Consider the following 27,367-nt stretch of genomic DNA (forward strand, 5'->3'; position numbering starts at 1 on the left):
TGGGACCCCAAGTTTTGGGGATTCCCTCATTATGCGGCCCCACATTATGAGGATCCCTGCGATATGGGATCCCACGTTATGGGGATCCCTGCATTATGGGACCCCAGGTTGTCAGGATCCCCGCAATATGGGACCCCAAGTTATGAGGATCCCTGCATTATGGGACCTAAAGTTACGGGGATACCCACGTTATGGGACCCCACATTATGGGGATCCCCGCGATATGGGACCCCAGTTTTGGGGATCCCTGCATTATGGGACCCGAAGTTATGAAAATCCCCATGTTATGGGACCCCAGGTTATGGGGATCCCCGCATTATGGGGTCACCCCACAGCTGTGGGTCCCCGTGGTGGGGCTGATGCCTCACAGCTCCATCACCCCATACGTGATGGAGCCCTGTACCCACCACACCCCACGACCAGTACGTGCAGCCTCAGGGTACCCCCTCCACCCCCACACCACCCTGGATCCCTGCGACCAAAAAAAAACGAAGAAAGAGTTAAAATAAACCACACATATAAAAGTTTCTGAGGCAAAAAACTACAACCCCCAGCATCCCCCGCGCGGCGGGAGGGGAGGGGGGAGGGAGGAGCGCACGCGCAGCGCGGCGGGGCGGGGCGGAGAGGCGCCTGGCGTGCTGAGCGGGCGCTGATTGGCGGAGGCAGCTGTCCGTCAAGGCCGCGTCCCGCCCCGCCCCGGCGGTGCCTGCCCGGGCTCGGCGCGCGGCGCTCGGGACCGGGAGGGGGGGGGGAGGGGAGGGGGAGGGGGCACCGGGAGCCGGGTCCGGAGCCGGGTCCGGAGCCGGGCACCGGGAACCGGGCACCGAGAACGGGTCCGGGTCCGGGTCCGGGCTCGGGTATTCGGGGCTCGGTGGTGCCCGTACTCGGTGCCGGTAATACCGGGAAGCCCCTCCCGGTACCGGCAGCACCATGATGAAGTTTCGGTTCCGGCGGCAGGGCGCGGACCCGCACCGGGAACGGCTCCGCCACGACCTGTTCGCCTTCAGCAAGGTGCGCAGCGGGCACGGGGGGGGAGGGGGGCACCGGGGGGGTCGGGAACCGGGGAACCGGGACCCCCCCCATAACCCCCGGGACCCCCCCCATAACCCCCGGGACCCCCCCCATAACCCCCGGGACCCCCACGGGACCCCCCCGGGACCCCACATCCAGCACCGGGAGCGCGCAGCTCCCCCCAGGGTCCCCCTTGGGTGCTGGGTGCCGGTACCGGGACCCCCCCCCCCCGGTGTTACCGGTGTCCCGCCGCCCTCCTCCCCTCCCCTCCGTTTTTTTTTGGGGTCCCCCCGGGTTTTTGGGGTCCCCCCCTGGTTTTGGGGTTCCCCTGGGTTTTGGGGTCTCCACCGGTTTTTTGGAGATCCCCCCCCGGCACCGTGCAGCCCCCGGAGCATCCCCGGTGCCGCCCCCCCCCCATCCCTGGTGGGGGTCCCAAGAAGGCTCTGGGGGGCTGGGGATGCTCACAGGGGGGGGGGACACCCCAAAAATGCCCCCGGTAAGGGGGGGGGGTTGCTTTGTGACCCCAAACCCGGTGTCCCCCGGTGGGGACGGAGCCCCCCGGGGTGTCCCCGTCGATGTTGGGGGTGGGGGGCGCATTTTGGGGACACCCCCATCCTTCAAACCCCAACCCCGTGGTGCCGGGATGGGGTCGGTGACACCCCCGGGGACACCCCTGATCCCCCCGGGATGCAGCCCCATTTTTGGGGTCCCCCCTTTGCTTTCCCCAAACCCCCCAAATTTTTATTTTATGTATTTTTTGGGGGGGGTCTCCGCAGCAGAAACACCACCGGGAGCAGCCCCACTCCCCCCCCCCCTCTGGCCCCATACCCGGGGGGCCGCTGCCTGCCCACCTGCCTCGCATTAAGCTCTCCTTATTTATTTATTTTTTGTCATTTTTGTCATTTTTTTTTTAAATTTTTTTTAATTTTTTTTCCCCCTTCTCTCCCAATCTGCCTCGGATTTGCAGTAATTTGGCCCAGAGCGCCCCTGGGCCGGCCGGAGCAGCCTCCTGCCGGATGCAACCCCGCTGCCTGGCGGGAGGAAGGGATGCGAAGGGGGTCCGAGGGGATTTTTTTTAGGGTTTTTTAATTTTTGGGGACACTGGCGGGGTTTTTCTGGGTGTTCCCAGCCAAGCACCGGGGCGCTGCAGCTTTGGGGTGGCTGCAGGGCGCACGGCGCTCACCCTACACACTTTAGGGTGCACGGGGATGGGGAGCGGGACCCAAACCTAAATTTTTTGGGGGTGTGAGAAGGCAGCGGGGTGCCCGGACCCCCGTGATCCCATCCCCGGGGACATCGTGGAGCCCATCCCTCATTGGGATCCCCGGCGATGGGTGCGCAAAGTCACCCGCCGGCGGCCCCAGACAAAGGCAACGGGGTCGGGATCCGGCCGGGCTGGCTCCGGGAGCTTCCCCGCTGTTTGATGGGGATGGAGGGGTGTGTAGGGGTTGGGGGGGGGGGGGGCTGCCCTAAATCCCCGGGAACCCCTCCCGAAACGGCGAGCCCGGGCACGCCGCCGTCCCTGGACTTCCTTGGGAAGGTGCCCGCGGGCGGCTCGCCGGGGACGGCTCCGCTCGCAGGTCCCGCTCGCCTGGTTCCACTGGGGGGGGGGGCTGGCAGGGGATGGGGGCACCGTGGGGGATTGAGGGGGGGACCCTTTTGTAGGATTAGGGCTCCCCAAGTGCCTCGGCGTGGCGGGGAGGGGGGAAATTTGGTGTTTTTTTTTGGGGAGGTTCAATGGGGTAGGCTGATAAAACGTCGCCCGGGGCGCTGCGGGCACCGGTGGGTGTTGGGGTGATGCTGTTTGCACCGGGGGGGGTCGGGGCAAGCTGGAGGGGGTTTGGGGTGAGCTGAGGGGATTTGGGGTGAGCTGGGGGGGCTCCGTTTTGACCCGCTTGTCCCCGCAGACCGTGGAGCACGGCTTCCCCAGCCAGCCCAGCGCCCTGGCCTACGACCCCCGGCTGCGCGTGATGGCCATCGGCACCAAGGCGGGAGCGGTGAAGCTGTATCCTTCAGCACCGAGGGGGGGGGGGCATCAACACCCCCCCTCCCCATCCTCAGCCACGTCCCAACGGGGTCTGTCTGTCCGTCCGTCCGTCCGTCCGTCCAGCTGGGCTGCAGCTGCGCCGCGCCGGGGAAAGGGGGGGGTTGGAAAAGCGGCCGCGTTATCCAAAACGCACCCCCCCCCCCCCTCGCCCTGGGGGCTCCTCCCCGTGCCCCTGCAGTCGTTTGGGAAGGAAATAGGGGAAAAAAAAAAATGGAAAAAAGGGATATTGGGGGGGGGGAGGGAGGAAGTCCCGGGTGTTTTGCAGGGGTCCGGCCGCGCTTTGTTGCTGCTGGGGAGGCTCCAGCGGGGCCGCTGGCGGGCGGCCAGGGCTGGATGCGGCCCGCGCTCGGGGGGCCCCCACGCCGCAGGAATGCGGGGTGGGCTCTGGGGGGGGGGGCGGCCGAGCCTGACGTTTTGGGGGCGGTTGTGTTGTTTTTTTGGTTTGTTTTAGGGGCGGAAAGGGGTCCCGGCTGTCCTGCCTCCCCCCTGCGTAAAGATGTTGTTGTTTTTTTGTTTTTTTTTTCTGCCTGGGGCCGCGACGTCGCCGCTCGGCTCGGTGCTGGGTCGGGGGCTGGCCCCGGGGGGGGGATGCTTGGAGCGGGCTGGGGACCGGGCGGCGCAGGGAAGCGGGTGAGAAGGAGGCCCCAGTGCTGGCTGCACGGCCAGGAGCTGGCCAAACTGGTGTTACTGGTCAGTGGGGGCACCGCTGGGCGCTCCCCGGCTGAGCTGGGGGCTGCGGGGCGCAGACAGTGCAGCACCGGGGGCTGTCACCCTCTGGGGATCCATGTCCCCCCCCACAGCTAGAGGGGAAAACGGGGATCCCAGCGCTTGCTCCCCACATCGCCTGCACGTTCCGAGCTGCTCTCGCTGCCTGCTTGTCCCCGGAGCTGCCAGCATCACATTTTGGGGTTCAGCACGGTGCCGGCTCCGGTTTGGAGCCCCCGGGGTGAGCAGGGACGGGGCGACGTCCCCCAGCCGTGGTTGATGCTGCCCCGGGGCTGCAGTTTTCCCCTTTCTCCTTGTTCCCCGCGTCCCCAGCCCGGCTGTCTGGCTCCTCCGGGATGTCCCCAGCGCCGCGGCGCCTCCAGCCCGGCCACGCCGGTGCTGCCAGACAGCTCCTGCCTGTCGGCCCGGGCAGAGCTGCTGCGCCTGTTCCCCGTGCCCAGGACAGCGTGCGGGGCACGGGGAGGCAGCGGTGTGGCTGTCTGGGGGGAGAAGAAGGGCAGGGATGTATGGAAACCACGCTGCGGGGTCTCAGCCATCCCGGTTTTGGGGTGCGGGGTGCGCACGGGGCCACGCGCCGGGCATCCTGGGGGGGAGCAGCTTGGAGGTTGGCTGCTCGTGGGGGGGTGAAGCAGGGATTGGGGGGCTCCTTGCGGCTGGAGGGCCCCGTTGGGGTGCCGTATGACCCTGTTAGGGTGCCGTATGACCCCGTTAGGGTGCTGTATGGCCCCGTTGGGGTGCTATATGACCCCATTGGGGTGCCACAAGGCGCTGGAGCATCGGTGCCGGTCCTACCCCGGTTCCTGCTGAGCGGCGTCGCCGACGGAGGAGCCGGGACCAGTTGGGTGAGTGCGGCCGTGCCGGCACATACCAAACCCCACCCTGCGTGCCGGGCGGCCCCGGGGTGAGAAAGAAGGGGGTGGCGGAGGGCAGGAAGCCCGCCCGGCCCTCGTGCGCCCACCCCGAGCCTCGGAAGCGCCGGCTGCAGGCGGGAGGCACGGCAAGAGCTCGGTGCCCGTGGCCGTGCCGGGGCTGGCGGCGTCCCCGGTGTCCCTGCGGGGCCGGCTCCAAGTGGAGCAGCCGGGCTGAAGGGGAGCCCCTGGGAAAGTTGAGGGCACGAGGCCGCCGAGGGCTTTGGGGACATTGTCCGCGCCCGAGCGAGCGTGGCTAATTGGCAACGGCCCCGGCCCCGCTGCCGGCCATTTGGAGTGTAATTGGGCAGCAAAATGAGAGCGGGGAAGGGGCTCGGAGCTGCCAGGAGGGTCCCAAACCTTGGATTGGGGTGCGCAGGGCACGTCCGACCCCAAATCCGAGCAGTGGGGCCGCGGGGGCTTCTCTTCAGCATCCCCCAAACTCATTTCCCCTGGCTGAGCAGCAAATCCCCCGGCTCGCCGCCATCCGGGGCTGCTCCAGGTCCTTTTTTTTTTGATTTTTTTGTGGAGCTGGGGTGGGTTTGGGGCAGGAAGCAGACGGGGAGGGGGGTGCAGGGGGGGAGCTGCTGAATAAGCACCGCGCGGCGGCTGGCGCAGGAGCAGGGTTGCTCCCAGCAACACGCGAGCCGCGGGGCCGTTGCTTGGTGACCCTCGGAGAGGGCCTGGGGGACGCGGGGGGGACGCGGGGAGCGGGCTGGGGGGCGGCCAGGGCCACGGGGTGGGGGTCTGTGGGGGTCTGGGTGGGATGAGGGGGGTTACATCGGGCTTAGATATTGGGGTTGCGGGTCGAATCGCACCCTGTGGGATTTGGGATTTGGGTGTGGGGGGGATTTGGGGGGGCTTTTTGGGGTGGGTTTTGCTCTTTTTGCTTCCTTAACGCCCCCCCCAGATACGGCGCACCCGGGGTGGAGCTGACGGGCTTGCACAAGGAGACGGCCACCGTCACCCAGCTGCACTTCTTGGCCGGGCAGGTAGGCGGGGGGCACTCGGGGGGTCCTGGGGGGGGTCTCACCGATCCGTGGCCCCCCTCGCCCACCCCGCTGTCCCCCTGCAGGGCTGGCTGCTGTCCCTGCTGGACGACAACACGCTGCACCTCTGGGAGATCTACCAGAAGGACGGCTGCTCCCACCTGGAGGAGACCCGCAGCTTCGGCCTCCCGGCGCGCCCCGGGTTCGGCACCGCTAAGTTCTCCTCCTCCACACTTTGCTGGGGTCATGGGGGGGCTCCCAGCCTCTTTTTTTTTTCCCCCCCCGGGGGTGGTGACCCCGCTGTCACTGTGGGTGTTGATGCTCTTTGCGTTGGGGTGGCGGCAGGCGAGGTCTGCCAGAGTTTACACCCGGCTCCGGCGTGGTGCCGGGGTGGGGTTTGGCCGCGGCGCTGCCAGCTGCGAGGCTTTGTGCTGCTTGTTTGGCCTGGGGAGGGAGGAAAAAAAAAAAAAAAACACAAAACAACAAAAAAAAAAACAGCTCGGTGGGGACGGAGCACGGCGTGGGAGCAGCTCCCGGCCTCCAGACACCTGGGGAGTGATAAGGGGAGTGATAAGGGCACCGGGCTGGGAGCGGCGCGGGGGAGCGGGCATCCAGCGAGGCAGCTCGGGTCCGTGCTGGGAAATGCAGCCCTGGGCACGGGGAGTAATTAATGGCTCAGGAATCGCCTGGTGGCCAAAAAGCCCGGCTGCTGGCCCCAAGCATCGTCCCCATCCTCGTGGGCTGGCAGGGTTGGGGATGCTGGGGTGATGCCGGAGCGGGACGGAGAGATTTTAGGGTCTGTGCCTGCTGCTGACGCAGCCCCTGGTGCCCCCGCAGCTGCTCCCCCAGCATCACGAGGGTGACGGTGATCCTGCCCATGGCCCTGGGTGCCGTGGCCTGCCTGGGCACCGAGGGCGGTGCAGTTTACTTCCTCACCCTGCCCGGCCTCGTGCTGCTGGAGGACAAAACCCTCTTCCAGGACGAGATCCTCCAAAGGTGAGCGCCGGCTCCGCACCCCGAATAATTTGCCCTCCCCGGCTCTTCCTGACCCCGTTTTCTCCCTTTTTTCCCCCCTGTGGCGCAGTGTGCCTGATGAATATCGCTGCGGGAAGGCTCTGGGGCCGGTGGAGTCCATCCAGGAGCACCCCCGTGACGCTGGCAGGCTCCTCATCGGGTACAGCCGCGGGCTGGTGGCCCTGTGGGACCAGAGCACGCGCGCCGTCCAGCACCTCTTCCTGGGGAACCAGGTACCTGGGCCGGGACAGCCTTGGGGATGGGGGTCCTGCGGGCTGTCCCCTACATTTTGAGCCCCTCGTTGTGCCCCCCCTGCAGCAGCTGGAGAGCCTGGCCTGGGAGCACAGCGGGAAGAGCATCGTCAGCTCGCACAGCGACGGCGGCTACATGGTGTGGGCGGCCGGCGGCACCGGGCAGAGGACGCAGCAGCCCGTCCTCTCCACCATCCCCTACGGTAGGTGGGATCATCGTGGGGGGACCCGGGGGGCTCGTGTTGGCGTCGTGACAGCGGTGGCATCTCCCTTTTGCAGGTCCCTTCCCCTGCAAAGCCATCAACAAGATCCTGTGGCGGACCTGCGAGTCGGGGTAGGCGCCGGGGACGCCGGCTGGGTGCTGGTGGTCCTCTAGGGTATAGGATCTGACCCCTCTGCTCCCCCCCCCACACCCTGCAGCAACCCCTTCATCATCTTCAACGGCGGCATGCCCCGGGCCAGCTACGGCGACCGGCACTGCGTCAGCGTGCTGCAGGGCCAGACCCTCGCCACGCTGGACTTCACCTCCCGAGTCATCGACTTCTTCACCGTGCAGAACCCCGAGGTGCCCGAGGGAGGTAGGTCCCGCCGGCACCGTGTTCCCCATGCTGGGTGGGGGGGCTCCCCTAGCAGCATCCCTCTTTATTTTTTTATTCTTTTTTCCCTTCCCCAGGCTTCGAGAACCCCCGCGCCCTGGTGGTGCTGGTGGAGGAGGAGCTGGTGGTGATCGACCTGCAGACGCCGGGCTGGCCCACCATCCCCGCCCCGTACCTGGCCCCGCTCCACTCCTCCGCCATCACCTGCTCCTACCACATCTCCAACGTGCCCCTCAAGCTCTGGGAGAGGATCGTCAGCGTCGGGGAGCAGCAGAGCCCTCGCCTCTCCTCCGCGGTGAGTGCTGGGGATGGAGGGGACACGCACACCCCCCCTACACACCCCGAGTGCCGTGGGGTGGGCGCACGGAGCTGTGACGCTCGCTGTCACCCCCCCTCCCAGGCTTGGCCCATCAACGGGGGGAAGAACCTGGCCCAGGAGCCCACGCAGCGAGGTCTGCTCCTCACCGGGTGAGCGCCTGCCATGGCTCTGCCGTGGAGCCCTGTGGGTGACGTGGAGGGGGCGCAGGGGGGGGTTCCGAAATGCCAGGAGGGAGGAGGGGACGTCCCCAGCCCCTTCCCGTGGTGGGAGTGGGGCTGGGTGATGCTGGGGGGAAATCCACCAGGAGCTGAAGCCCACGGGGGTGCAGGGGAGCCGGGGGGGGCAGCTGCTGGTGCTGGCTGTGCTGACAATCCCCGCTGTGTGGCTCGGTGGCCGGGCAGCAGCACGTCACCCGCTGCGTTGTCCCCTCACCCCTCCTGGCACGGCGGCCACCAGCGCACAGGCGGCTCTTGTTAACCCCCCCCCCCCCCCTCCATGGCCCCGGCAGGCACGAGGACGGCACGGTGCGGTTCTGGGACGCCTCGGGGGTGTCCCTGAAGCCTCTCTACAAGCTGGGCACCGCCGGCATCTTCCAGACCGACTGCGAGCACAACGACAGCCTCAACCAGGCGGGCGAGGAGGAGTGGCCGCCGTTCCGCAAGGTGACGTCTCCGGGGGACACCACGGGGGGGAGATGCTGTGGTCCCCGGCTCCCCCCTGCTTCAGGGGGAGTTGCCCTCGCAGGAGCCATCCCAGCTGTGCTGTAGGGACGTGTCCCCTCGCTCGGGGCACAGCTGCTGCCTCGGGGACACAAGGGACGCTTGTTCTGCACGCCCCATCCCGTGGGGTGTTGTGGAGGGGGGGATCCCAGGGCACCGGGGACGCGTGGGGACGGAGCTGTCCCCGGGCACGCTGCCCGGTGCTGCGTGCCACCCCCGGCCCCTCTCCCCTCCCCGCAGGTGGGCTGCTTTGATCCCTACAGCGACGACCCCCGCCTGGGCATCCAGAAGATCGCTCTGTGCAAATACACGGCCAAGATGGTGGTGGCGGGCACGGCCGGCCAGGTAGGGATTAGGGGACAAAGCGACCGAGCGTGAGGTGCCCCACAGCCCCCGATGCACCCATCCTCGTGGGCAGGATCGAGGATCTTGCCCGTGGCAGCCCTCTGTGACCCCACCGGCCGCTCGTCCCCTCCCCGCAGGTGCTGGTGATGGAGCTGAGCGACGAGAAGTCGGAGCACGCCGTCAGCGTGGCCACGGTGGACCTGCTGCAGGACCGCGAGGGCTTCACCTGGAAGGGCCACGACCGCCTGGCGCCCCGCAACGGCCCCCTCGCCTTCGCCCCCGGCTTCCAGCCCAGCGTCCTGGTGCAGTGCGTGCCCCCCGCCGCCGTCACCGCCGTCACCCTGCACTCCGAGTGGAACCTGGTGGCTTTCGGCACCAGCCACGGCTTCGGGCTCTTCGATTACCACCGGCGCAACCCGGTGCTGGCCAGGTAGCTCTATGGGATGTTGTGGAGGGGGGGGGATGCTCGGGGTTGGGGACCCTACAGAGGGGTCCGGGTGCTGAGCAGTTGGTGCCGCAGGTGTACGCTGCACCCCAACGACTCGCTGGCCATGGAGGGGCCCCTGTCCCGTGTCAAGTCCCTGAAGAAGTCCCTGCGCCAGTCCTTCCGCCGCATCCGCAAGAGCAGGGTGTCGGGCAAGAAGAGGCTCAACCCCGGCAGCCCCTCCAGCAAGGTGGGCGCAGAGCGGGGCCGGCTCCTCGCCTCCCCATTTTCCCCCCCCCCCAACTCCCTGTACGTGTGGGGTGGGGGCTCCTGACCCCCGTTCCCTTTACCCCCTCCCCACCTCGCAAGGTGCAGGAGGCCAACGCGCAGCTGGCGGAGCAGGCGGGCCCCCCCGAGGTGGAGATGACCCCGGTGCAGAGGCGGATCGAGCCCCGCTCGGCCGACGACTCGCTCTCCGGCGTGGTGCGCTGCCTCTACTTCGCCGACACCTTCCTGCGGGACGGTGAGAGCCCCGTGCGCGTCCCCTCCTGCAGCCCTGGCGTGGGGAGAGAGAGAGTAGGGGGATCCTCACGCTGCTGCTGCTTCTCCTCCCGTCCCGCAGCCGCCCACCACGGCCCCACGATGTGGGCAGGGACCAACTCGGGCTCGGTGTTCGCCTACGCCCTGGAGGTGCCGTCGCAGGAGAAGTTTTCGGAGCGGGCGGTGGAGGCGGTGCTGGGCAAGGAGATCCAGCTGATGCACCGGGCGCCCGTGGTGGCCATCGCCGTGCTGGACGGCCGGGGGAACCCCCTGCCCGAGCCCTACGAGGTCTCACGGGACCTGGCCAAGGCCCCCGACATGCAGGGCAGCCACTCCATGCTCATCTCCTCGGAGGAGCAGTTCAAGGTGAGCTGTGTGCCCTGGCACATCCCGTGTCCCCTCTGGGTGTTCCCATCCAGGCTGGAGCTTGGAAAAGCAACCAGGGTGGGGGTGACCAAAGGGTTGGGGTGGTTCTTGGGGGCTCACTGCCCTTTGAGGAAGGCTTTGGGGCAGCGGGAGGGCGTTCCACCACCTCCTGCACACTTGGAAGTTCCCATCCCTGCGGCACCCGCCTCCTCTCGCCCTCCCCAGGTCTTCACGCTGCCCAAAGTGAGCGCCAAGACCAAGTTCAAGCTGACGGCCCACGAGGGCTGCCGGGTTCGCAAGGTGGCCCTGGTGAGCCTGGCGAGCGCCGGCCCCGAGGAACGGGTGGAGAACTGCCTGGCCTGCCTCACCAACCTGGGCGACATCCACATCTTCACCGTGCCCAGCCTGCGGCCACAGGTGCACTACGGCTGCATCCGCAAGGAGGACATCAGCGGCATCGCCTCCTGCGTCTTCACCAAGCACGGCCAAGGTGAGGGGCCGGCTCCCCATCGTCCCCACCTCTTTTTTTTTTTCCTCCTGGGGGGGTCCCTGATGATCCCTTTCACCCTCCCCCGAACACCCTGCAGGTTTCTACCTGATCTCGCCCTCCGAGTTCGAGCGCTTCTCGCTGAGCGCCAGGAACGTGACGGAGCCGCTGTGCTGCCTGGAGGTCTCCCGGCTGCAGGACACCTCCTGCCTCAGGTGGGCTGTGCCGGGGGCTCACCGCAACCCCGGGGGCTTGTTGTGTCCCCCCCCCGGTGCCACCGGCACCAACCTCTCCCCGTGTTTCCTTCCAGCAACTCCACGGCGACGCCGAAGCTGCCGCAAGCCAACGGCACCCACGTCCCGCACAGCCCCGAGGCCAACCACTCCCCCTCCGACAGTGACAGTGAGTGACGAGGGGATGTGGGGGGTGTTTGTAGGTGGGGGGGGGTTAATATTTTGGGGTTGGGCATCTCCATCCCCCCCCCGTGGCTCCCTAGGGTCCCCCGAGGAGCACCAGGCCTCCTTCTCGCCCGGCCCCGTCGACTCGCCCAACAGCAGCATGGAGAACCCGCTGGACACCACCGGGGACATCACGGTGGAAGAAGTGAAGGATTTCCTGGCGTGAGTTCAGAGCCGGGGGGGGAACGGGAGGAGCGTGGGGGTGCTGCTGTCAGCTGGGGGGGGGGGGGGTGCACCAGGCTCATCTCACCCCGCTCTGCCCCCAGGTCCTCGGAGGAGGCGGAGAGGAACATGAGGAACGCCAGCGAGGACGAGGCGCGGCCCCCCGGCATCCTCATCAAATGAGGTGGGTGGTGGGGCCGTGCCTTTGAGGTTGGGGGGGGGAGGAAATGCAGCTCTGGCTGCCCCCCCCTTGCAGCATTTAGGGCTGGGCCCCCCCGTGCCGTGTCCTGGTGCCCTCATGGAGCAGGGAGCACGTGGCCACGGGGGCGATGCGTGCCCAAGGCGCTTTCCCTGCTCAAAACGGGTGGGGAGCAGCAGCTCCAGCCCCCCCCACACCCCATTTTGCCCCCCCCCAACCCCATTTTGCCCCCCCCACACCACCCAGGGTCTCCCCCAGCCTTTTAACCTGTCTCTTTCCCCCCCAGGCATCGCCGGTGCCCGCGGCCTCCCCGGCCCCTCTCAGCGCTCGGCTTCCCGGGACGCGCGGCTCGACTGGACCCCCCCGGCCCCCCCCAGCGTAACGTAGACTCGTCTCCTCTCTAACATCCACGCCGGCGCTCCCCCTGCGCCCCCCTGCCCGGCTGCTGGCCCTGGAGCCCCCCCTTTGGCTGGGGGGGGGGGGGCAGCAGGGGGGGGCCCACGTTGCACAAACTCTTCCCGGGGAAGATTTACGAATTTATTTTTTTTTTTTTCCTACACGGTCGGGTTGGAGCTGGCCCCCTGCTCCAGAGCCCCTTCTTCCTTTGGGGGGGGGGGAGGGGATGCTGCTGCCTCACGGTGTGTGTGTGTGGGGGGCCCTGGTGGTTTTTTGCCACCCCCCTCCCAACCCGCAGCCACCTCCTCCCGGGTTTGGTCCCTTGGGGAGGCCCCCCCGGACCCCTCGTCTCTGTTTACATGCCCGGCTCCCTGCAGTTTACAGCCCCCTCCTCTGTGTGCTGGGGGAAGGGGGGGGGGGCCCTGGGGACCCCCCCCATTTATTCCCCTGCCTCTCCCCGAGTGGCCTGAGGGGGGGGGGTGGGATGGAGATTTGGGGGGGGGTCACAGGTGGCCTTTTTCTCTTGGTGGCGTCTCCAAGGGCTATTCTCCAGGCTGGGCCCCCCCCCTTCCTGACACTAATTCCTGCCACGGGGGGGGGTTCGGGATGGGATCACTTTTTTGGGGGGGGGTGAGGTCAGCCCCCCCGCCCTCTCCCCGGGGGTGTCACTGTGCCAAATCCCTGCCGGGCTCCTCGGATTTTGGGGATCCATGGGGTTTGCCCCCCCTCCTCTTTCCTGTGCCCCCCCCCCCTCCCCAAATTCTCTCTTACGGTACGTGTCTGGCCTCGGCGGGGGGGGGCCAGGGGAGGCAGCCATGCCCCGGGCCCTGTCGGGGGGTCGGGGCTGTAGTGTCCCTGGTAGAAACCCCCCCCCCCCACCCCAAAACCCCCCCCCCCCACCTCCTCCTTTTTTTTGGTAAGATGAATTTAGCATTGTTTAGTTATTAAAAATACTGGTTTTTAATATTGAAAATAAAAGCATTTAATATCAACTGCCAGGCTGGGGGTGTCTTGGGGGGGGGGGGGGCTCAGCTTCCTGGGGTTGGGGTGGGGGGGTTTTGGGGGGCTCAGGGGATGGGGTGGGGGGTTTGGGGGGCTCAAGGGGGGCGCAGTGAGAGCCTGGCACAGCGGGCGGTGACAAGTGCAGCCTTTATTGATACCACACCAAGGGGCTGCCCCCCCCTCGAAGCGCGGGGGGGCGGCCCCCCATCTCCTCAGGACAACAAAAAGGGGGGGGGGGGAGCCCCTCGCTGCCCCCCCCCCGGTGCTCTTCAGCAAAGCTAAAAGGGGGTCCCCAATGCGCGGGGAGCTCGGGGACCCTCCGTGCGCCCCCGTAGCGGGATGGGAGGGGACGGGGACAACCCCGTGCTCCCCCCCCCGGCTGAAGCAGGCTTGGGGGGGGGCTGGGGGGGTCCCCAGGCTTTAGGCAGGCGGCTTGCGGAAGGCGCTCCAGGCGTGGAAGCAGCGGGTGAAGGGCCAGGGCTCGTTGCCTTTCCGCACCAGCCGCAGCTTGCGGGGCCGCGCGGGGTCCTTGGAGCGCATGTGCTGGATGTAGACCTAGGGCAGAGCACGGCACGGCTGTCCCTGGGGTCCTGGGGGGGGGTTTTGGGGGTCCCTGCCCCCCCCTTTTAGGGTGCCAAATCTTGCCCCCGAGCAGCTCGCTGGGCCCTACCTGGCAGGCTTTGAGGCTCAGCTTGATCTCCACCTGGCTGGTCTGGGTGCCCACCCACATGTAGACCTGCAGGAGGGGCGCACGGGTCAGGATCCAGCCCCCCTCCCCTCCCCGAGTGTCCCCCGGCCTTGGGGGGGTCCCCAGGACCCCCAGCTCACCTCCTGCCCGTTGTCCAGCAGCATGATGTCGTCGTCGGCCAGGTCGTCCTGGCAGAAATCGGAGCACTTCTCGGACACGGCGAAATAACCCTTCTCGTTGGAGCACCTGCGGAGACCCCGTTAGCACCCCCGGAGAACCAATTTCACCCACGGGATGCCCCAAAATGGGCACAGCTGGGGAAGGGGCTCACCCCAACCCCCCCCCCCCACCTCCAGGACCCACCTGAAGAGCCGGGAGTGCTTCATGTACTCGGCATCCTCATCGTAGGGCTTCTGGCTCCCGATGCCCACCCAGAAGAAGTTTTCGGGCTCCTCTCCCTCGTTGATCACCTGCGGGAGGGCAGGGGCAGGGCTGAGCCCCTCCAGCCCTCGGTAGGTTGGTGCTGAGCCCCCCCCCGAGCCCCCCAAAATCCCCTCCTCACCTGCTTGCTGTAGGAATCGTCGAACATTTGGTTCATGATGTCCTCGGCCAGCTTGGCCTCGTCGGGGTCGGCTGCGCGGCCCACCCAGGTGTAGACGATGCCCTGGTTGTCCGTGCTCTCAAAGGGGACCTGGGGGCAGCGGGGCAAGCTCAGGGCTGCCCTGGTGGAGGGGGGGGGACACAAGGAACCCCATAACCCCCCCCGATGCCACCAGGAGGTACCTTGAGGATGAAGCAGAACTCGGAGTTGAGCAGCCCGGCGTCGGTGTTGATCTGGATGCACCTGGGTGAGGAGCGCAAGAGGGGGCTCAAGGTGGGTTGTGCCTGTCCGTACGCCCCCAGGCAGCACCCATGGGTGCCAGCCGGCCCCCCCAGGGGCTGTTGGGGGGGCTGACCTGGTGCAGAGGGCCCCGCCGTTGGTGCGGATGTGGTAGAGGCTGGGCTGCGGCGGGCTGGCCTTCTCCTTCCTCTTGCCCCGGTGGATGACGAAGCGCCGCTTGAAGTGCGAGAGGAACTTGGGGTTCTCCTGCTGCTGTGTCATGCGCACCACCTGCACGGGGAGTTGGGGACACGAGGGGCGTGGGGTGACCCCAAAAAACAGCCCCAATACCCGGCCGTGGGCTGCCGGGCCCACCCTATGTGTGTGTGTGTGTGTCCCCCCCTTGGCGCAGGGCTCACCTCCAGCTTGCCGGGGAAGAGGCTCTCAAATTTCTTCTGCAGGCTGAAGGTGAAGGTGAGCCAGCCCATGTTGGAGGCCTCGCGGCCCTGCCAGAAGTAGACGATGCACTGGAAGTCTTCCTCGGGCTGCTTCTCCTCGTCCTCCTCCTCGCCCTCCTCCTCCCCTTTGCCGTCGCCCTTCTTCTTCTTCTCCTCCTCCTCCTCGTACTCCACCGGCACCCAGTACCTGAGGGCAGGGGCAGGGGGTTGCAGAGGGGATTTGGGGAGGATTTGGGGGGGGGATTTGGGGGCTTCACGGAGGGGCCAAGCCGGGCGTTACCTGCAGAGGAAGACGTAGCAGTCGTGGGTGTGGAAGTGGCCGAACTCCTCCTCGGGCAGCCGGGCGAATTTCTTGCCCTCCAGCACGAAGCCCTCCATGCCATCCAGGTCCTCGTTCCACTCCTCCATCAGCTGCTCCGCCTGCGGCCCCCCAAAAAACTCGCTCAGCCCCCAACCCTATTCCTGGAGGACGTTTTTTTGGGGGCGAGGACGGACACAGGGGGGCAGCCCCTTCAGCTTTACCTCGCTCAGGGGCATGGGGGGCTGGCGGGGCAGGAAGAGGGCGGTGAGGTCGGCCTTCATCTGGTCCTTCTTCTCGGCGTCCTTGCGGACCTTGCCGGCGAGCCCCCCGTCCTGCAGCACCGTCTCGGCGTTGCGGGTGTAGTCCACGCGCAGGACGTCGTCCCAGTTCTTGAACTTGGACTTGAACACCTTAACCGGGGGTGGAGGGTGAGGAAAAGGGGAACGGCCCTTTCCCTAGCATCCCCCTCCTCTCCCTGGGCTCCGTGTCCCTCTCACCTGGCACTCGGTGCCCTCCAGGTTGCGGGTGACCATGGCGTGGCGGGGCCGGTGCAGCATCCCGCACAGCTCCTGGCTCAGCTTCAGCGCCGCCGCCCGCACCAGCCGCGAGGATTTCCTCCCGATCCAGATGAAGACGTCGGACCAGCAGTCCAGGATGTACACGTTCTTGGTGTCCAGCAGGCTCTGCAGCTGGGGGACCCACGGGGGAAAAAGGGGTCAGCACCCTCCCCATATTTCGCGCCGGGGTCCCCGCTGCCCCAGTCTGCCTCTGTGCCGCTACGGGGGCGCGAAACCGGTCTCACTGGTCAGACTGGGAGAGCCTCCCCGCCCCGTCCCGCTCCTACCAGGCGCATCTCCGGCAGCAGGTCGGCCTTCAGCCTCTTCTTGTGCTCCACCGACAGCTTGTAGTTGATTTGGGGCAGCTCCAGGTAGCCCAGCCCCAGCCCCACCTGCGCAGGGGAAGGGACAGGGGTGAGGGCGGCCGCGGCACCACCACGGACCCCGGGGTTGGCGGCACCTCACCTTGTACAGCTTGGGTTTGTGGGGCTGGAAATCATCGGGGACGCAGGGCCGGATCTCCTCGGGCTGCCCCCCCAGCACCTCCCAGAATTCGGGGGTCTCCTGGCCCTGGCTGAGCAGCGTGATCTCCGCCTTGCCCTTGCGCTCGTTCTTGTTGATCTTCTCGGCGAAGAGCCTGCGGCCGGGACCGGGGGAGGTGGCAGAATGGGGTGAGGTGGTGGGCTCGCTCCCCCCCCTGCACCCCCGGGACCCCAAGCAGCCCTACCTGGCCTTGGTGGTGCTGCTGAGCGTGGCCTGGCTCCCCCGCCACACAAAGAGGTCGAGGCCGTGGTCCAGGAGGAACACAAAGCTGGAGGGGCGCACGAAACCAGGTCAGGAGGAGGCAGTGGGGGGTGTCCCAACGCCCTCCCCACCCTTAGGGTCCTCGTGGGGCTGGGGTCTGTGGCTGGCGGGGCTGCCAAGCAGGATTTGGACCCACATCCTTGCAAAAAAGGCGCTGACACAGCCAATTCCCACCCCAAAGCTGCAGCCACGAGGTCTCGGCCGGACCCTGCCGCCTTCCCAACGCCCCCCCACTATGGGGACCCCACACCCTGCTCACCGGGGGTCCAGCGACGTCCCTTTCAGCGCCACGGGCTCCAGCTTGACGTTCTTCTTCCCGTAGACACGGTACAGCCTCGAGGAGAGGTGGGTGAGTGAGACGGGGCCATGCCAGCCCCCCCCCAGTGCCCCAAAACCGCCCGTCCCCGGCGCTACCTGGTGACGTACTGCGTGTCCTCCACCGTGAAGAAGCCGCTGGCCGTGCCGCCCTCGATGTAGGAGATGTCGTTGTCGAAAACCTAAGAGAAAGGAGGTGGTGAGGGTGGGAAGTGAAGGGCTGGGGGGGGGCTCCGAGCCCGGGGTTGGCCCCACCTGGAGGAATTCGTCGCTCTCGTCGCCCATCTCCTCCCGCACGCTGCGGCACTCGGCGCCCAGGTAATTGCGCAGGTTGACGGCGTGGATGGCGGAGCAGGCCTTCTTGTCCAGCGTGGCCTCCTGCCCGATCCAGTAGTAGATCTCCCAGTTGAGGGAGCCGTTCTCATCCAGGAAGGTCTGCGGAGGGACGGAGGGGGGTGAGACGGGTCGGCCACGGTCCCCGTTTGGGGACGCGGGGGGGTCCCTGGGTCCTCCCCGGGTACCTTGAGCACGATGTAGCAGTCGGCCTCGTAGAACTTGCCGTGGAAAGCCTCGTCCACCAGCGTGGGCACGAAGTTCTCGATCTGCCAGACGCAGAGGCCGGGCAGCTGCCCCACGTCCTCGCTGAAGAACTCGGAGTAGTCCAACTGGGGCTTCTCCAAGCCCTGGTCCCAGCGGCGAGCCTTCAGGTCCGGCGCCTTCGCCTCTCCGCTCTCCTGCAGGGACGGGGAGGGGGTCACCACGCTGCCGGGCACCCCGGGAGGGGCTGGGACCCTTCTCCTCCCCCCCCATACCTCTATCTTCTTGTTTTTTTCCTGCGCCACGTCCGACATCCCCTTCAGCACCTGCTTGGCTTGGTCGTCCTGGGCAGAGTCCTTGCGCCGCCGCAGCCGCATCTTGCGGGCCAGGGGGTCCTTGGTGCCACTCCCTGGGGGCAGGGGATGGGGTGAGAGTCAGCTGGGACCCCCCCAAAATCCCAGCACGGGGCAGGTTATGGGGTGAGGCTGCTTCCCTGGGGGGTTTTCTCCCTCCCTGCCCCACTTGCCTGCCGCAGCAGCCGCCACGGTGGCTGGGGAAGCCCCGGCCAGGCGGAGCTGGTTCTGCAGGGAGAAGTCGATGTTGTACCACTCCGCTGCCCGGTCCGCTGGCTTGGGGGGCATCACCAGGTTGGGGTTCTCGCGCACGTCCAGGACCTGCCGAGGACATGGGGGGGCAGAGCTCAGTGCTCTGAAGCAATGGGGTGGGTAAAAGGAGTCCCGAATCCACCAGGCGCCCAGGCTGAGCCGCTTTGCGCCGTCGACCCCAAAAACGCCGTGCCCTCCCGTCACCCCATCCCACCCCACAACGGGGCTGCGGTGGGTCGTGGGGTCTCACCTCCACCTCCGTCAGGAAGTGGATGGCCTCCGGCAGCGTCACCAGGCGGTTCTTGTTCAGCACCAGCTTCCTCAGCTTCGTGCACCTGCGGGACGCGGAGACGCTGAGCCCGGGGCGCACGTCCCCAGGGACCCTCTGTGCCCCCTCCTGGGGATTGTCCCCACCTGCAGAGGCTCTCGGGGATGAGCTCCAGGTTGTTGTTGGCTGCCATGAACTCCTCCAGGCTGGCGAGCTTGCCGATGCCCGAGGGGATCCCGTCGAAGTCCAGCTTGTTGGAATTCAGGTAGAGCTTCTTCAGCTTGGTCAGCTTGCAGATGGCAGACTGGGGAAGGAGGAGGCGGCGGGGTGAGGGACGGGGACACCAAAAGAAGGGGCAGGGACGTAGAAAAGGGGTCAGGGGCACGCACGGGCAGGGAGGTGAGCTGGTTTCGGGACAGGTTGAGGGTTTCCAGCTGGGTCCACTGGTCGATGCAGAGGGACAGCTCCGCGATCTGGTTGCTGCTCAGGTTGAGGCGCCGCAGGCTGCCCAGGGTGTAGAGGCACTCGGGGACGCGGCTCAGGTCGTTGCAGGACAGATCCACGTCTAGGGGGGGATAAAAAAGGGATGGAGACCCCGGCAGGACCCCCGGGGTGGGCAACAGAGCCCCGAGGAGGGCAACCAGCCCCACCTGCCAGGTTGGCCAGGCCCTCGAGGCTGGTGGGCAGGTTGCTCTGCGTGCGCTGCGTGTTCCTCAGGTGCAGGGTCTGCAGGGCCGTCAGCGCCGGGAGCTGCCTGCGGGACACAGAGGGGACACGGGGCAGGGATGGCACCGAGGCAGGGCTCAGCACAAGCCCCGAAATTGTGGGATCCAGCCCCCCTCCCCCAAAAAAATACGGGGCCGTACCGGAGCTGCGCGTGCAGCAGGGGGTTGTCGTTGAGGATGAGGGTCTGGAGGTGCACCAGGCGCCGCATCTGCGGGGGGAGGCTCTCCAGCTTGTTGTTGCTCAGGTCGAGGTACAGCAGGTCCGTTAGGTTGATGAAGAGCTGGTTGGGGATGGCCTCGATGCTGCGGGGACACGGGGACATTCGGGGTGGCCCCGGGATCTGGAACCAACCCCGGATCCGATCCGAGGAGGGAGACCCGGAGCGAGGCGGGGTGAGGGATGGAGGGGGCCCATTTTTGGGGATTTTGGGGAGCCCGGCGCAGCCCCACCTGTTGTGGCCGAGGTTTAGGACCAGCATGTTCTTGGCGTTCTCCAGCTCCCGGGGGCACTCGGTCAGCTGGTTGTAGCTCAGGTCCTGGGGGAGCAAAGGCAGCGGGGTGGGGTGGGGTGGGGTGGGGTGGGGTGGGGTGGGTGCCCCCCGTCCCACCACCACCACCCAACCCCGAGGACAGGGAGCATCCCGGGGACCACGCTGCAACGGGGATGCCCCTCAGCCCCATTGCGCTCCCCAAAAGGGCACGAGGGGCTGCTGAGGGGTGGGAGCAGGACCGGGAGCTGCTGTCAGCCCCGGGGAAGGGCGGCGTGGGGGGGGGCTCTGCGCCTACCAGCACCGAGAGGTCGTCCAGCTGGAAGATGTCATCGGGGACTCCCGAGTTCTTCAGGCTGTTGGCACGAGCCACGATGGCCTTGGAAAGGGGAGAGAGGGGTTGCTGCAGCCTCCAGCAGGGCTGGGGATGGGTTTTGTGCGCCCCCAAAGCACCGGGGGGTGGCTGAGAGGTGCCTGGGGGGCACCAGGGACACTCACCCGCAGGCAGGGCAGGCCGGAGAGCTCGCCGTGGAGCGTGGTGAGGTTGTTGTGGCTCACGGAGAGGTGCTCCTGCAGGGAGTTGGGGAGGGGAAAAAAGGGCTGAGCCCTCCGGGGCTTGGTCACCTGCAGCCCCCCAAACCCAGCCCCCGATTCCTGGACGCGCTTTGCATGGGGTGATGCAGAAAGGGGCAGACAAAGGGGTGGCAGCGAGGCACGAGGAGGACCCCGGGGAAGCTTTGCTGCCCCCCACCCCCCCGAGCATCACAAACACCGCTCAGAGCCCCAGGCACCCCCAGCACAGTGCCGAGGGCTCGGGGCTGTGTTTAAGGCACCCTCCTCGGCTGGCACCGACCCAGCAGTGGCCGTGACGTGGCCAAGGCACAGCTCAGCCACGAGCCACACCAAGAGCCTGCTCACACCAAAAACGAGCCGCCCAAAAATACAAAGCCCGGCAGCTGCTGCCTACTGCTTTTTTTTTTTTTTTGCTAGAAGATAAAAGGGCCAAAAAACCCCATAAGGCTCCCCCCTTCCCTTTTATTTAAGGGCGGAGGAGCTGAGCTCTGGTTTGCTACAAAACCAAGGCGCGACCCCGCACGGATCAGCCTCGGCCCCGCTCCCAACACCTCCCTCATCCGATTTCAGGCACGCGCCGCAGCTCAGCCCTATTATTAGAGGTGCCATGGGGGCGACGAGCCCCGGCCCCCCGGCCTCTCACCAGCTTCTGGAGGGCGGCGAGCTCCTCGGGCAGGTAGCAGAGCCCCGTGCGGTTCAGCTTCAGCCAGCGCAGGCTGCTCATCGCCTTCACGTGCTCCGGGAAGTAGCCACCCTACAGGGAGCGGGATGGTGAGAGAGCTGCCTGCCCCATGGGGTTTATGGGGACACCACGCTTTGGCCCTAGGGTGGTGGGGGGAGGCTGGGATTGATCAGCCCTGTGGGTTCTGGGGATTGGGATTGCCTAACCCTGTGGGATTTGGGAGCCAGGATCACCCAGCCCTGTGGGGTTACCCAGTCCTATGGGATTGGGATCTGGTGGGCCGGGATCACCCAGCCCTATGGGATCAGGATCTGGGGGCTGTCACTGCCCAGCCCTATGGGATTGGGATCTGGGGGCTGTCACTGCCCAGCCCTACAGGATCAGGAGCCAGGGGGTGGGATCATCCAGCCCTATGGGATCTGGACCCAGGGACCACAATCGACCAGCTATATGGCGTTGGGACATGGGGGCTGTGATCACACATCCCTATGGGATTGGGGGACCAGGATCACCCAGCCCTTTGGGATTGGGACCTGGGTGTCTGAGATCATCCAACCCTATGGGATCAGGACCTGGGGGCTGAGATCACCCAGCCCTTTGGGACCTGGGGGCTGAGATCACCCAGCGCTTTGGGATCAGGATCCAGGGGCCACGGTCACCCAGCCCTATGGTATTGGGACCCAGGGGATGTGATTGCCCAGCTCATTGGGATCAGGATCTACAGTCTGGGATCACCCAGCCCTATGGGATGGGGACGTAGGGACTGTGATCGCCCAGCCCTACAGGACCCAGGGGCCTGTATCACCCAGCCCTATGGGACTGGGACCTGGGGGCCAGGATCTCCCAGCCCTATAGGATCGGGACCCGGGACCTGGGATCACCCAGGCCTATGGGGTCACCCAGCCCTACGGAATCGGTCCCATCCCTATGGGGTCACCCAGCCCTATGGGATCAGGACCCGGAACTGGGATCTCCCATCCCTATGGGGTCACCCAGCCTTATGGGATCGGCACCACCCCCGCTCCCTCCCAGCCCTCCAGGCCCTACTCCCTCCACCCCTCCGTGCCCCACCCGGTGCAGCCCACCCCCCCCGAACCCCTCCGTGCCCCAAACCCCCAGCACCGCCCCCCCCCACCCCATCACCGCCCCCCCCACCCCACCACCGCCACCGGGGGGACCCCTCCCGGTACCCGGGGCCGGGCACCCCGGGGCCTGGCGGTACCCTGCGGGCCGGCCCCGGGGGCAAGGAGCGGGGCCGGGGCCGTGCTCCCCCCGGTGCCCCCCGCACCTTGAAGTCGTTGCCGCTGAGGTCGACGCCGCGCACGAAGGGCAGGACCCCGGTGGCCGCCATGGCGGCGTTGGGGCGGAGCGGGCGGGCGCTAGGACCCGGGAGGGAAGCGGCCGCTCGCCCTCGGCTCCCTCGGGTTCCCGCCCCCAGGCGGTGACGTCAACGCAGGAGCCTCGCTGCTATTGGCTGCGCCGAGGCGCGCCGGGTGCTGCGGGCGCGCCGGCGCGCCGCCACGCGCCGCTCTGCGGGGCTACCGGGGGGTTACCGGGGGGCACCGGGGGGCTACGCGGTGAGTGCGGAGCTGGGGGGGGGGACACACACAGGGCACCGGCACGGCTCGGGTTGGGGTGCGGTGCCCACGGGGAGCCCCCCACCCGGCTGCCCTCCCCCGGTAGCCCCCCGCAGCGGGGGTCTCCCCAGGGCTCAGCCCTTCCCGGGGGTCCCGGTGGAGCCCCCCCCCCCCCGAAATCCCCGTCCCGTTCCCAGCCCCGCTGTCCCCTCCCCTGCTTGCGCAACGGCCCCGGAGCCGCACCCGGGGTGACCCTTGGTCGGGCCCAGCGTTTCGGTAGCCAGCTTGGCCTCCCCAGTAGCCCCCCGGTGGTTGCCCTCCCCCCCCCCGGTGCTCGCCCCCCGGTGCTCCGTTGTCCTTCGTCCCCTCCGCAGGTTGGCCATGGAGTTCACGCACAAGCGGGGCAAGCGGCAGGATGACAGCGGGCTGGGCAGCGTCCTCGACCTGCTGCTGGCCAACGCCAGGCTGGTGCTGGGTGTCAGCGGGGCCGCCGTGCTCGCCATCGCCACGCTGGCCGTCAAACGGGTGAGGATGGTGGGGGGGCTTCGGGATGGGGCTACCGAGGGTGCCCGACTCCCTGGCCACATCACTCAGAGACGGGCTGTGGGGCTGCTCCCTCAAGCAGTTTGCCCTCTTTGCTGCTTCGTTTGGGGGGTTTGGGGTGCCGTGTCCCTTCCAGGAAGGTGTCCCAGGTCTGATTCCTATTTAGATACCTCAATGTTTTCCCTTTAAAAATCTGTAGGTGGCTAATGTGCGTCTTTCTGGCTTCATAAATTTAATTTTTTGGGCCAGTAGTAGCCCCGCACACAGCTGTGCTTACCCACGTGTATCAGAGGGGCAGTTGCCCTCTAGTTTGGGATGCGATTGCCAAAAAATGGTGGTGAGAGGACAGCTTGGCACGCTGGTTTTCCCTGCGGGACGGCCCCTTGCTCATCCAGTGCTGGCAGCCTTCTGCAGAGGGGGCTGGTGCTCGCAGGGCTTTTCCTCCCTGGGTTTGTGTGGGTGCCACGGCCAGAACAAGGAGCCTTTGGGGGACAGCAGCTCCTGCAGCAGGGATGGGAGAGCCCTGGCTGTGTTCCCCTGGGCGAGGTGTGGGATTTTTTTGGGACCTCGCACACATCCCCTCCTGTCTCTCCCTCCAGCTGATAGACCGAGCCACGAGCCCTCGCGATGACGGCGATCCCAAAGCCGAGCAGAAGACCCTGGAGGAGAGCTGGCAGGACTTGGCCTTGATCAAAGCCACACAAAAACCTCCCAAGAGGCAGCGAAGGGAAGACCTCAGCGAGCCCCTGCTCCCTCCGGCTCCACCACCGGCACCAGGTGATGCTCGCGGTCAGGGCGCCGGGCTCCAGGGGTGAATGAAGATCACCTTGATGCTCTGGGGCCGCCTGTGTCTGTGCTCCTGGCTGCCTGGGAGCACCACGTTATTTTTAGCTCCGTGGTCGGAAAGCTGACCCGATTGTGCCTTCCTCTGTGGGAGGCTCCCGAGCCGCGGCCCCTTTTTTGGCAGTGCCTGTGCTGTTCGCAGCCCGGGTGGCTCAGCCAGCCCGGCGCGGTGCAGGCTCTGCCTGGGCTTTTTTTGTTTCCCGTTGAACAATGCCTGTTTTTTTTTTGGGTCAGCTCCGTGCAGGGAGCGAGGTGTGCTCGTGGACAAAGGCTGATTTGCCTGGCTTGGTGTGGGGCAGGTCCTGAGGTGCTGTGCCCCGATCAGGATCGTCGGCAGCACCGAAGTGATCCGGCAGACACCAGGGCAGGGCTGGGGATGCCAAAGGGTGGAGGGGACAAAGAGTGGGGCTGAGGCTTGCAGAGGGCCCTGGCACTTCATCCTGGCCTGGCTACTGCTGCTTAGCCTGGGCTGCCCTCCTCTAGCACCCCTGGGTGCTGCTGGGTTTTGGGGTTTGAGCCCTGCATTGGCTGAAAGGCGCTGTTAAGGTCAGAGTTCTGCGTGGTGCCCCTCTCGGCGAGCTCAGCCTCACCTCTGAAGGCTGAGGGCTGCACTTGGAGCTCCCACTTTCACCAGTCACTGGTATAGCCGATCTGCCCAGAGCCGTGACTTTTTTCCTTAGCCCCATCCCCTTCTTGCAGAGCCCAGGGCTTGCCCGGCACCTCCGGATCCTCCTCAAGTGGAATCCATCCCCCAGCGCTGCCTCACGCTGCAGGAGAAGCTCCTCTTGCACCACAGCAGCCTCCTGGCCGTGCACGAGGCACAAGCAGCGTTCGGCCGGCAGCTGGCCCGCGGCATCTGCACCGAGCTGCAAAACTTCCTGAGGAACAAGTGCCCGGAGCTGCCTTTTGGCAACCTCTTCCTCAGCGGTCCCCTGCTCGACGGCCTCGGGGCTCTCGCCGCTGACCACGTCCACTTCATGCTGCCCGTGGTCCTCGACGCCGCGCTCTGGAGCCTCATCCCGGGGGAGGACACGGTGGTGAGAAACCCCCAGTACTGGCTGATCAAGAGGAGGGCCCTGGAGTATTTCCCTCGGGGGTGCAGCCCCTGGGATAAGTTCCTGGTGGGTCGCTACCTCTCCTCCAACGGGCTCAACGAGACCCTGCACAAGCTGCTGGTGGCTTCCATCAACTGGCCGGCCATCGGCAGCCTCCTGGGCGGCCTCATCCGCCCGCTGGTGGCCTCCAGGGAGCTGAGGCTGGAGGTGAAACACGAGGAGATGGAGCTGAGCATCGCCCTCTTCCCCGTGGTGGAGATGGACGGCAGGGTTCTGCTGGCCGCTCCTCCCCGGGGCTTGGTGGAAAACCTCTGGCTGGAGAGCTTCGGCAGGGCGGAGGCCTCCAAGGTGAGGGAGCTGGATGCTGGCGATGCCGGAGCCCGGCAGCGTTGCCTCCGTGTCTTGAACAACGTCTGCAGGAGCCACCCTGCCCTGCACAGACTGAGCGGCAGCCCCTTGGTGCACGTCGTGCTGCACCTCAGCGCCGCGGGGTGGGACTGGGCAGAGGGCAGCCTCGCCGCCCGCTTCCAGCAGGTGCTGGAGGAGCTGGTGGGCTACCTGGAGCGAGGCGTCCTGCCCTCCTACTTCAACCACAAGGTCAACCTCTTCGGCGAGCTGCTGGAGGAGGAGGTCGAGGAGATGGGCTTCTTGCTCTACAGGGCGGTGGCCGAGCCAGAATTGCTGCTGGGGGAGAAATGAGCGCTGCCTGGGGAGCCCCCCCCCTCCCCAATGTTGGGTGTGCTCCCTCTGCCTGCTGCTCCCTGCCGTGGGTTGTGATGCTTCTAGTTGCCTAGTCGGTAAGAGGCCAAGTTCTTGCACTTTATGAACCAAACTGTTTCTTTTTCTGAGCAAAACGTGCCTGAGAAGAAGAGGGTGGGCGGCGGCGTAAGGAGCCTCTTGCTGCGAGGCTCTGCCTTAGCCAGGGGGAACCCAGCCTGCGCCTGGAGTACCTAAAGGCGAGTCCCCTCTGCTGGGAGCCACCACGGGGCAAGTTTGGCCTCTGGTTTCCAGCAAACTGTCTGTTCCCAGCTGCCAGGCTCCCCTCGTGCTCTGAAACTGAGACCTGAGCGGGGCCGAGCTTCCCCTGCCTCCTGGGGCAGCCCCTTCCCTTGGGAGGGAGCTGGAGAGGTTTGGTCCCTTGCTGCTGCTGCAAACCTCAGGGTTTGGGGCGTCCTGGGTGCTGTGTGGGTCCTTCTGCCAGCACCCAACGTGTTCTTCCAGTGTCATGCTGCTGGGCTGGGCTGGGAGCCTCGTCCCTCGCCAGCTCTGCAGGCTGGGATGTTGCCAAAATAAAATAAAGCCCAGGGGATGCCCGCGCAGCTCTCTGGGCACTGCAAAGTGTTGCTGGAGTGAACGTGACTGCAGGGTTAGTCGTTGGAAAGCCTTTCGGCTGCCAAACGGGCAAGCTCAGCCCTACCTGGTGGTTGTGCCCGAAGGAGGGGCTCTGTGCCCCTTTCCTGGAGCCGCTGTGGGGTTGGAAGGGTGGTGGCAGAGGAGCTGCGGGCTCCTGGGTGGCACTGCCAGCGTCTGGGTGGGTACTGGCTGCTCTAACAAGTCCCCTCCGGCCTGTCAAGTGACCTTTCCGTGCATGTTTTGCTGCTGTCTTGGTGTCCTGTTCTCCTGGAGCCTCGTGGCGTGGGGCAGGAGGGGACGAGAACGATGCTTGGAGCAGAGTGCTTGCAAGAACTGCAGTGGCTCCTGCTGCTTTTTACGGTGATGTTTTGTTGGAGTGTTTTGTTCTTTTTTCCCCTCGGAGGGGCTGCTAGCGGGCTTTGGCTCCGGCCGCAGCCCAGGTGTGAAGGAATGCACCCCTGTGTTTAACGGGGAGAGCTGTGCTGGTTTTGCACACTGGTGGGGATGGAAAAATCCTACGGACTTCAACGTGAGCACCTGCAGTGGTTTAGTTTCCTTGAGTTATCTTGTTTATGGGAGGGAAAGAAAACAACAGCTGTGTTTCCTCCCGGCCTGAAGATGAATCTGTTCCTCCAAACCACTTCCAAGTGTTAGCCGTGAGAATAAACCCGCACTGTGTACCCTGGTCCTCGTCTCAGCTCTGTTTTGTCTCCTCTCCCCTGATAAGGGCTGAAGCTGTCCTGGAGTGCCGGGCTGTGGTGCGAGCTGCCTGGTGGTGCTGAGCTCGTGCCGTTTCCCTGCTGGCTCTCACCACTCCCTGAGCACCAACTGGGGTTAAACCAGTAAAGCTGGTAGCAGCCAGCGCCATCAGCAACGCCGAACCTGCTGCCTGTGTGCTCTGCAGACGTTTCCTGCTGCCGGTGCCGTTTGGAGGCTGCTGCCAGCTCAGTGACTGCATCACAGAGCCTCGTAATCCTGGTATTTTCGCCACCGGGTCTGTATTTTTAGGCTACAGCTGTTAAGAGGGGGAGCGAGGGGTGCAGGGAAACGCAACGTGAATTCTCCTGACCTTCCTCTGTAGCTGTAGGCTGACAGCAACGAGCTGTGGCAGGGTTAGAAGCTCTTTTTTTTTTTTTTCTCCAAGCGATCCTGTGCTGCTGTGACCACCCCTGCTTCGAGCTACCCTCTAAAATTGAGCTGTGTCCCCTCAGGACTG

General features: G+C 66.3%; 3 protein-coding genes across 7 annotated transcripts; 2 read left to right on the plus strand and 1 right to left on the minus strand.

Moving 5' to 3' along the window:
• The first annotated feature begins 783 nt into the window (after window positions 1–783).
• On the plus strand, window positions 784–12,900 carry LLGL1 (LLGL scribble cell polarity complex component 1). 2 transcript variants are annotated; one of them, XM_084296334.1, is made up of 23 exons: window positions 784–1,011; window positions 2,919–3,016; window positions 5,603–5,684; window positions 5,768–5,883; window positions 6,519–6,677; window positions 6,766–6,928; window positions 7,014–7,149; window positions 7,226–7,280; window positions 7,367–7,524; window positions 7,620–7,837; window positions 7,943–8,010; window positions 8,370–8,523; window positions 8,821–8,925; window positions 9,063–9,355; window positions 9,446–9,599; window positions 9,719–9,872; window positions 9,972–10,255; window positions 10,481–10,745; window positions 10,843–10,957; window positions 11,053–11,144; window positions 11,239–11,362; window positions 11,467–11,546; window positions 11,848–12,900. In XM_084296334.1, the coding sequence occupies exons 1-22, from the start codon at window positions 931–933 to the stop codon at window positions 11,543–11,545; spliced, it is 3,153 nt and encodes a 1,050-aa protein (XP_084152460.1). In that variant the 5' UTR covers window positions 784–930; the 3' UTR covers window position 11,546; window positions 11,848–12,900. The 2 variants fall into 2 exon arrangements, with proteins under 2 accessions (XP_084152460.1, XP_084152461.1); XM_084296335.1 differs by having other exon boundaries at window positions 9,725–9,872.
• A 79-nt stretch (window positions 12,901–12,979) lies between these two features.
• On the minus strand, window positions 12,980–22,205 carry FLII (FLII actin remodeling protein). 2 transcript variants are annotated; one of them, XM_084296333.1, is made up of 30 exons: window positions 22,069–22,205; window positions 20,742–20,852; window positions 20,024–20,095; window positions 19,824–19,904; window positions 19,488–19,573; window positions 19,179–19,340; window positions 18,963–19,066; window positions 18,702–18,877; window positions 18,459–18,616; window positions 18,295–18,379; window positions 17,966–18,113; window positions 17,715–17,848; window positions 17,424–17,636; window positions 17,158–17,337; window positions 17,002–17,084; window positions 16,847–16,921; window positions 16,511–16,594; window positions 16,249–16,420; window positions 16,071–16,175; window positions 15,724–15,915; window positions 15,448–15,636; window positions 15,206–15,345; window positions 14,887–15,112; window positions 14,604–14,758; window positions 14,431–14,491; window positions 14,210–14,338; window positions 14,011–14,117; window positions 13,788–13,893; window positions 13,630–13,695; window positions 12,980–13,514 (listed from the first exon to the last, which is right to left on the minus strand). In XM_084296333.1, exons 1-30 carry the CDS (start codon window positions 22,129–22,131, stop codon window positions 13,380–13,382), a joined length of 3,798 nt encoding a protein of 1,265 aa, XP_084152459.1. In that variant the 5' UTR covers window positions 22,132–22,205; the 3' UTR covers window positions 12,980–13,379. The 2 variants fall into 2 exon arrangements, with proteins under 2 accessions (XP_084152459.1, XP_084152458.1); XM_084296332.1 differs by having other exon boundaries at window positions 17,715–17,844; window positions 17,962–18,113.
• On the plus strand, window positions 20,760–26,837 carry MIEF2 (mitochondrial elongation factor 2). Of its 3 annotated transcripts, none has more exons than XM_084296337.1 (4): window positions 20,760–20,869; window positions 22,732–22,882; window positions 23,500–23,677; window positions 24,443–26,837. In XM_084296337.1, exons 2-4 carry the CDS (start codon window positions 22,739–22,741, stop codon window positions 25,495–25,497), a joined length of 1,377 nt encoding a protein of 458 aa, XP_084152463.1. In that variant the 5' UTR covers window positions 20,760–20,869; window positions 22,732–22,738; the 3' UTR covers window positions 25,498–26,837. The 3 variants fall into 3 exon arrangements, with proteins under 3 accessions (XP_084152463.1, XP_084152462.1, XP_084152464.1); XM_084296336.1 differs by lacking the exon at window positions 20,760–20,869 and adding an exon at window positions 22,266–22,357; XM_084296338.1 differs by lacking the exon at window positions 20,760–20,869 and adding an exon at window positions 22,477–22,633.
• The last annotated feature ends 530 nt before the right edge of the window (window positions 26,838–27,367 follow it).

Source organism: Netta rufina (genome assembly GCF_964035555.1).
Source record: "Netta rufina genome assembly, chromosome: 15".
Taxonomy (NCBI): Eukaryota; Metazoa; Chordata; class Aves; order Anseriformes; family Anatidae; genus Netta; species Netta rufina.

What these genes read in the sequence shown, in the direction of transcription:
- MIEF2 (XM_084296337.1), top strand. Translation starts at nt 22,739, where the DNA reads ATGGAGTTCACGCACAAGCGGGGCAAGCGGCAGGATGACAGCGGGCTG. An exon ending in CCACGCTGGCCGTCAAACGG is followed by an intron (nt 22,883 to 23,499) that starts GTGAGGATGGTG and finishes CTCTCCCTCCAG; the next exon opens with CTGATAGACCGAGCCACGAG. An exon ending in GGCTCCACCACCGGCACCAG is followed by an intron (nt 23,678 to 24,442) that starts GTGATGCTCGCG and finishes CCCTTCTTGCAG; the next exon opens with AGCCCAGGGCTTGCCCGGCA.
- FLII (XM_084296333.1), bottom strand. Translation starts at nt 22,131, where the DNA reads ATGGCGGCCACCGGGGTCCTGCCCTTCGTGCGCGGCGTCGACCTCAGC. An exon ending in GGGCCTGGCCAACCTGGCAG is followed by an intron (nt 18,878 to 18,962) that starts GTGGGGCTGGTT and finishes ATCCCCCCCTAG; the next exon opens with ACGTGGATCTGTCCTGCAAC. An exon ending in TGGAGGGCACCGAGTGCCAG is followed by an intron (nt 15,637 to 15,723) that starts GTGAGAGGGACA and finishes CCCCCGGTTAAG; the next exon opens with GTGTTCAAGTCCAAGTTCAA.
- LLGL1 (XM_084296334.1), top strand. Translation starts at nt 931, where the DNA reads ATGATGAAGTTTCGGTTCCGGCGGCAGGGCGCGGACCCGCACCGGGAA. An exon ending in CCTCTCCACCATCCCCTACG is followed by an intron (nt 7,150 to 7,225) that starts GTAGGTGGGATC and finishes TCCCTTTTGCAG; the next exon opens with GTCCCTTCCCCTGCAAAGCC. An exon ending in CGCAACCCGGTGCTGGCCAG is followed by an intron (nt 9,356 to 9,445) that starts GTAGCTCTATGG and finishes TTGGTGCCGCAG; the next exon opens with GTGTACGCTGCACCCCAACG.